The 8,231-nt window shown below is 37.0% G+C and overlaps 1 protein-coding gene and 1 long non-coding RNA gene across 3 annotated transcripts in view; both read left to right on the top strand.

The window, feature by feature from the left end:
* The window catches only part of LOC109545350, a 35,155-nt gene that overhangs the window by 21,716 nt on the left and 5,208 nt on the right, over positions 1-8,231 (top strand). Inside the window, exon 6 of one of the 2 annotated variants that reach the window (XM_019916004.2) lies at positions 7,095-7,410. The exons of the other annotated variant lie outside the window; for it this stretch is intronic. Within the exon in view, the coding sequence (XP_019771563.2) occupies positions 7,095-7,287 (193 nt within the window). The 3' untranslated portion in view covers positions 7,288-7,410. Of the gene's footprint in view, positions 1-7,094; positions 7,411-8,231 lie in introns of those variants that run through there. 2 annotated transcript variants of the gene reach the window in all.
* LOC125503397 lies at positions 11-1,478 on the top strand. Its single transcript, XR_007280822.1, has 2 exons — positions 11-783; positions 844-1,478. It is a non-coding gene; the product is annotated as an uncharacterized LOC125503397 (long non-coding RNA).

Raw genomic sequence — 8,231 nt, 5'->3', positions numbered from 1 at the left:
CAGTTATTGTTTGCGCTGTTTTAGCCCAAATTAGCCCCAATCCTAACTATCTACTAACTGTATGAATTTAGGATATCCTGGATCCAATTCACAGCTCCTTAAATGTGTACTTCTTGCAAAAGATCGCCAATGTCACTAAATTAATGGATTCTGTGTTAAAATGGGGCAAAGCCGGCTTGGTAAAGCGAAAAGGAAGATGAATCGAGTGTGTCCATTCGAGTGTCTTTAACGGCACCAGTCTAATTGCAAAAAGACTGTCGTCCTAAGTGGCAGTTAGCCACATTCCCGTATCAGCTCATTAGAAACAAAGATAAGTTTAATTGGAAATTATGCGCGAATGATACTGTTAATTTGCTTAATGTTCGCCAAAGTGTTTTGGTAATTATACAAGAATTTCTAATTGCAGATACCAATATTGATGAAGTGTGTGGTGACGGTGGTCGTTCGGCTAAGCGCGATAAGAGAATATGAGAAAACGGTGGCTGTTTTTGTCGGAAATTCCCATAAACAAAACAATACCCATTCGCATTGAAGGTCTGTTTTCACAGAATGGAACTAAAATATTGCTCCTAATAAAAACCACATATAGTCTTGTTGACACACTAATTTGAACAACTGAAATAACACGAGACTACTTTGCAGTACGAAAATGCATGTTTGGCTACTCGTTAGGAAAATAGTTTTGTGGCCATTTAACTGCTATTAACGCGTGATGATGAATACGAGTGAGGAAAAGAGCAAGTTATATGTTTTAAGAACTCTTAGCGCACCATTATTTGCCTGGTAAGTCAGCAGGAGATTTCTAAACACTTCAATGGCTAATAACGTTTTTAATTTCAACAGTCAGACAAATAGATTGATGATTATTCATTGAGTTTCAATGAAACTTTCAGAGGTTCGGCAGCCTAAGCAATACATCTGAAGATGGTAGTCATAAGTGCTGGCAAAAAGTCAGCACCAAGTTCCCATCAACGGTGGTCTAAAAACCCGAAAATCGTCATTTTTCCAATGGTTTCGTCAATATTTTAGTTGAAATGCTGAATAGAGCTGTGGAGTTTCGGATTCGAGTCTTCTCGCGTGCCATAAAAGCTGGTTCAAAATTGGCGCAAAAATATTTTTTCCAATTTCATCTGCCTTGAAGTTGAGATTTTTAAGCCGTGAAGGTGGCAATTTGGAACGCAGCAGCGCACTGGCGATCGCGCATCTCTCATAGAAGCAATGTGTGCGAGTGAGCTAACCGATGCGGGCAACGTTCTCGAGTGCGAAATCAGTTTCATTTAAAATCGAAAATTTGTTCGCACTCTAGGCGAACTCACCTCTGAAGATGCTAGTCAGGAGTGCTAGTGCTACACTAATTCCGTACACCTTGTAGAAAAAAAACTGTAATAAACCATAGAAATAAATAAAATGTGTGTGCCTTCCCATGTAGTGGTTACGAAATACGAAATTAATCATATTCAATAAAGCATTTTAATGTGTTTTTATGGCCGGTATTTGTGCGGTCCCATCACTTTATTATCTGTTGGTGGGTGTAGATGGTTTCAAGGCCCATAATGTCGAATCAATGCATCGACTTCATTAATTCGATTAATCGTGCGACTGTTTAAAATGGGAAATTAAATGTTTGTCGATTGGCTGCAAAGGGCAGCAGCAGGAGCGTTCCTCGTTTCGAATCCGGATGATATTCAAATTAGGACGCAAATTTCGCCCGGTCCATTTCCAGCTTCCGCCACTTCTGGTCTCCTGCTGGGGCGAATTAAAAATTTTAACATTTTAATAAATCATTTTAATATTTAATTTTGGCAATTTTAATCGTTGGAAACTTTAGAGTCTCCCCCCATTACCGATTGAAATTATTCTGTTCAAATTTTAACAAACTCATCAAAGTGTAGATTGCATTGCATATGCGCTCCTGATAGTGGAAAGCTGGATATTCTGGCCTTGTAATAAATAGTATAATAATAATTAGTAGCCCCGGGGGTTAAAAGCTCATGATTTGATGTGAAGAACAGCGGCAAAAACTATTCAATTTTAATGTAAATTGTATGGAATTTATTTATTTATTTAAATCCAAACGCCTCCACCGGCGGAATTTTATTCCAGCTTCTAGCAGGCGACCAGAAGATACCGAGGATTGTTTCAGGTGCATATTCAAATTTAGGACCGAAGTGTGCCTGGAAAGGCGGAGTAAATACGCAATAAGAGAGTTGCCCGAAGTTGAACGTTTCAAAATGATTACTTTTCTGCTTGACTTTGGGTCCTGATTTGTGCGGTTTTTTGCTTCGAAATTTTGCAAACATTTTCAAATCCTAACTCAAGAAGTAAATAAGCGTTAAGGAACGATTTGCGTTGTCTTACAAAGAAACTTCTAAAACTGTTAGACAATGGAAGTCCAAATGAACCATTCGAGCTTATCATTGTCTACACTTTGCAACAGGCATAGGCTGAAAAACACCATCAGTTTCCGACGATTTTTGTTATGCGATTAACAAGCGAATAAATTTGATTTCTTTGGCAAAAAATCGCTACTCTGATTAGCTACTCAAGATCGGCCAGCAGTTATGGCCAATAAACTGCCATTTCATGGGTGCAGTCGACAAAGAGGAAAAATTGATGGGTTTGTTAGTACTAACTCGATTAAGCTCGTGATGCGATCTGGGTTTATGGCAGGAATTATATAAATTTTAAAATTATACTGCAACCGACGTCTCATCAATTTTATATGCGAAGTTATTAATAAATGAATCAATGGAATATTATTATGTTTAAGCTGCTATATATGGCCAATTCATAAAACAGCCACTTCATGTTATATGCTCTGATCGATGTGCTGGGAAAAGAGGTTTATTTCAATTTGAGTAATAAACGGGTTTAGAAAGTGCGATATAATATATTATGGCCAGTGTTGGGACTACAAAACAACCATTTGGTCGTAAATTTTATACCATTTGTACCAAATCGTACCCCGACTTAGATATGTGGCTTTCAGAGCGTCAAGTGGGAGTCGGTGAGAATTACTGTTTATCTACCGGGGATCGTTCGAAAGTCAAAAATTGGCCTAATTGGAAAAATCTGCTCAAAATAGCCCGCGATCAGAATTAGTCATGCTGGGACCAACACTCTGTACATAAATATTCAGCTAATGACAGTCCATAAATGTCTTCAGCACTTTATTGCCGCTATAGTAGAGATAATAAAACAGGCCATGTAGGTGTCATCAAAAAAATGTATATTTCCACGTATCAATCTAAGCACCAGTTTAAGAGCGCACTGGATAACTTTCCCAGCAAGTCAGTCTTTCAGCATTAATTATTGCGGAAACGTACCCTGGTTTATGTTCAAAGTTTCGCAAAAATAAAACAAAAAACAATTTAATAATGCCCGTACATTTCCCGTAATCCTGCTGTGCATGTATGTATGTAACTATAAATAGGCTTTAATTCTCTAACTTATGACAGTCAATTTGTTTGGAAAGATATGTTAAGCCGATTTTCTGCTAGGCGATTTAGCGATATGACGTTCAGATTGAATCGATTTTTGATCGCAATTTAGGATATTTGCATTAATTATCTCTCGTCAATAAGAGCGTTAAACTGCTAAGCAATATTAAGTCTAAGCTTGGCTATTTTTATTGCTAATTTATCCAGGATGTTCGAAAAACAATGCAACAAGTCACCAGATGAAATTTTTGCTAATTTAGCGCGGCTTAAAATCGTGCTCCTTTAGAAAATCCGGATCATATAAATCACTTGATACATTAATAAACATAAGTGTGTCGTTGTTCACTGCTAATGCTCGTTAAAAAACGCTTTCAGTGATAAGTTCAGTAAAAACTTGAGTGCAAATTACGTACGATGTGCTCAAATCAAGTTTTTATGCTTGCACTCATGAGGAATGGATCGGGCTCGATGGCATCCATTAGAACCCATTGAAACAGGTTGAAAATATCAAAATGTCTAAACAAATCGATTTCGGGTTTGCCAAATGCCCGGAAGCAGATTTTCCACGTCCAAAAACTCACCAGGTTCAAAATTGTGCTTGTGCATCTTAAAACATTACTTTTTTACCATTTGCGACGGTCAATCTCCTACTTGGGAATTGCAAAAACGAATTGAAAAACTCGTTGGGCGAAAAAAAAAAACGAAAATGGTTTTTCTGTATTTCCTGTGCTCTTTTGTTCCGATTTAGGACTGGTTAACAAGCAGGATTTAACGTCTATTAGAGTTGAAAATCCCCGACACTAACTGGACTTAGACAAATCCTGAAAAAACACAGGCGAGACGATTGTTAAAAGAGTAATTGACACCAAATCGTGCTAAGTTGACCAGAAAAGCCCTGCTGAACGTCAGTTACGTTCGACTCTTTACTCTCGGTAACTCCTAACGAGCGGGTTTCCTCTTTGGCCTTTTTTTCCGAAAGCCTTAAATGCCAATTTGCTTTAACGCAACAACGCGCTCGTGTGTAGCGAGTTTAATTACAAGTTTTGACGTGTGATTTTCAGGATAATGATCATCTCGCGGCCGTAATTACATGGATCTGGTCGCAAAAGGCCTGACCAGCAATTCGGACAATTGAAAAATGATCATTCGCATTAACGAGCGAAAGTCTCCGGCGGAAAAATCAAGTAGAAGAGAAAAATCAGGGCTCTATTGTTTTGCATCCGCAGCCAAGTTCCTCTTGAATGAACGGTCAATTATAATTGACTTTATTTTATCGATAAGCCTGTTATGTTGGCCACATTGGGGCTCACGGTTTATTTTTGAGGAGTCGTCGATGTGGAAGAATAAATGGGACGTTTCCAACGATAAGTTTTGACGGGAAAAATGATGAAAATTTTGCTTGATTTCTAAAGACCGAGCGAAACACAAAGCAGGTCAATCTGATCATTTTTTGCCTAAAAATTGCTTCATTTAATTGGTCACTGAGCTTTGTCAAGTCAAAAACCAACATTCTCTGGACCATTCAAGGGTTACGGCATTCTTTTGGTAACATTATTGGAAAATCCTACATTGTCTTCCTCAGAAGAAGCTTTTGAAGGTGCAAAAGTTTAATCACTGTAACTTCTAAACGACTTATCCGATTGTGTATTTCGTTATTTTGTTTTTATCAAAAGCACCGCATTAAAAACATTCATCGTTAGCGTCCCTGGTTTATGAATACTGGTATCAAGTTTAGCGGGTTTGGGACGGTGAACAGAAACTCTTTATTTTCTTGAAAAAGCCTACGTTTCGACTATATATTTAGTCTTCCTCAGCCTAGGGGGCTCGAAACGTAGGCTTTTTCAAGAAAATAAAGAGTTTCTGTTCACCGTCCCAAACCCGCTAAACTTGATACCAGTATTAAAAAATCTTTCTTTTCAGTTCTAAAGCTGAAATCTGGATTTATTATAGTAGACATAAACTGTAAATAAGTAGAAACCACATGCTAATAAACTACTAATTTATGTATTGAGTTGAAGCGGCAGATATGAAATGTTGCATTATTATTATTAATGGGATTAAGCATGGCTTTATGATAATTATCTTTGAGCTTAATTGATCGGGAAATTAAATCGACAGCCCGATGAATTAAGTAGTGATGTCGGGCAATGCCGTAAAAGGTCTTGGATCTTCTAGATGTTAGAGCTGAGCCAATAAAAGTCACGAAATTAATGAACCGAAATATGGAACCTTTTCAGGTTGTTCCCAAGATCGTTTTTATTGCAATAAATTCCTGTCGTAAAAACGTGTTGAAACTTTTGCTAACGATCATATTTTTGGCATCTTCAGACTGCGATAAAGTACAGTTCGAATTGCCCACTCCACACCAAGGACTTTCAGGCTTGCGATTTTATGAGACTGGAACGTCTGGCCAAGACCACTGCAATGGACGTTTATCTATTTTATTATGGTTTAGATGTTACGTTATGTGAGTTATAACAGTTTTGCCGGATTTCAAAGAGTGAAAATAGGAAAAACGGGTTGTTACAAAACTTGCCGCTTAGCAGGAATTAATGGATTTTTCTAGCAAAACAACATCAATATTCATTCCCTCATTGCCTGCAATTAATCTCTTAATGTCTATAACTTGCAACGGCATAATCAGCCCAAACGGTCGAAAATAAAAGACTAAAGGCGGAACAACCGAATATTAATGATCGCTAAAATTATGATCCAAGCCACAATCAGAACAACATTTAACGGCATGTTAACGAGAACTTTAATAAATCTTTGGGTGTTGATGGCTGATTCGATTTTGTATCTCAGAGTTTATTAAACTTTGATTTAACAGCGGCGTTTAAGCACTTCAAACATTTTCAATTTTTTCTGCATAATGCAATCATTTCTAGAAGGCAGAAAAATATGCAAATCAGCGCCGACGCCCCAGCAATTTATTAATCAATTCAATAAATCAACTGTTGGTTTCTAATTATTTTTCACATGATTTTATTTGCTCAGGCAATTTTGGTTGTTGGCCCCGCTCGTATTAGCCGAAAATTAAATTGGGAACGTAAATCATGATGATTCATATAAAGCAAAAGCTCGATTGGATCGGCCTTTTTTTTAATAATGAGATTTTATGATTTGCGATTTTAACTTTAAGCCTTTGTGAGTGGGACCTTGGCTGTAGCATGAAAATTGAAAGCTTTGGATGCAAAAACTAAATTGGGATTTAAATCGTAAAAAACTGTTGGCGTAATATTAAGCTAGCAGGAATGGTTTTAAAGTGCTAATTATTCGGTCGCCATCGCTTGGCAGCTATGGTGCGAAAAGGCTCAGGATTTCGATATCTTTTCCTGTTTTCTGTTTTCCTGCTGCGAGAGTCGCGCAATTTCGCGGTGCTTTGTAGGGGAGCCCCATTGCGCGACGACAATCTGGCAGCGAGGAAACAGAAATCTTTTTAATAAATTTACGAAATTTAATGGAAATTCCAGTTTATGGAAAGAATCAAGTGTGGTCTCTGCAAAAGAATTCGTTTTTAAGGGCTTAAGATTTGCACTTTTCTGAATCATTCGAAACAAATTAATTTCAACTTCCCTTTTTGATCATCAATAAAATACAAATGAATATATTTTCTGTGTGTCTTGTGACGTAAATTATTTGGTTTTGTTTCAGATTTCGTGCGTGTTTGAAAACAGTGGGCACCAGTGACGCAAATCTTGTAGGAAAATTGTTCTTCAATGTTGTTCAAACCAAATGTTTCGTGTTGAAGCCGAAAAAACGATGCGTGCGAACTTCATGGTGGGGCAATTGCGAAAAGCACAAAATGGTCAAACAGGCTGTTATCAAGAATAACAGACGATTCTAAATCGATTCGATGTGGTGCCGCAGAGAGAACAAACAATCAAATGTAAAATTTGTAGAAATATTATGTTAAATAGAGTTAAGAATTAGGTAATGAAATTGGTAATAAATAGATTAATTATTGTCATTTCCTTGTTCATGATTTCCACACCACTCACAATATTAAATTATTTATTTCTAGTGTGTTTTTCTCACTTCTTTGTTCAAGTGCTTCAATTCTCTACTCTAGAATTTTATTAGTGGAGTTTCTGCACTAGCGTGAAAATTGGGGGAAGCATTCTCAAACGATTTTTATTTTAAAAAAGTGCGCAGTTTCCGCCTCTGAAAGACAGCGATAACTAGGGTTTCGCAACTCAACTGATTCTCTAAATTTCAGTTAAAAACTATCAGCGGTTCTCATAATCCGCAAAAATTTTGAATTGTTGGATTTTGCGCCAAATCTACAAATATTCGTAAAACGATGATTGGTCTAAGAAAGTATCCAATTTAAGACTCTATGCCTCAATGACAACTTTAACTTTGTAGCTCAAACCGTTCTCTAAAAATAAGCGAAAAATTAGGAGCGCTTTCCATAAACCCCAAAAATTTTGAATTTTTGCATTTTCCGTGGAAATGAAAACATTCGTAAAATATTTTTGGCGCAGGAAATATTGCAATTTAAGGCTCTATCCCTCAATGGCAACTAGAGCGTTTCAACTCAACCGGTTCTCAAAATATGCAGGAAAGTCTAAGTGCGGTTCTCATAATCCGCATAAATAGTGAATTGTTGGATTTTGCGTCAAATCTAAAAATATTCGGAAAACGATGATTGGTCTAAGAAAGTATCCAATTTAAGACTCTATGCCTCAATGACAACTTTAACTTTGTAGCTCAAACCGTTCTCTAAAAATAAGCGAAAAATTAGGAGCGCTTTCCATAAACCCCAAAAATTTTGAATTTTTGCATTTT

Source organism: Dendroctonus ponderosae, unplaced genomic scaffold (assembly GCF_020466585.1).
Source record: "Dendroctonus ponderosae isolate FM_Combo_2020 unplaced genomic scaffold, Dpon_F_20191213v2 Dpon_F_20191213_2, whole genome shotgun sequence".
Taxonomy (NCBI): Eukaryota; Metazoa; Arthropoda; class Insecta; order Coleoptera; family Curculionidae; genus Dendroctonus; species Dendroctonus ponderosae.
Note: the sequence above shows the minus strand (reverse complement) of the source record. Positions and strands in the feature narration are given on the sequence as shown.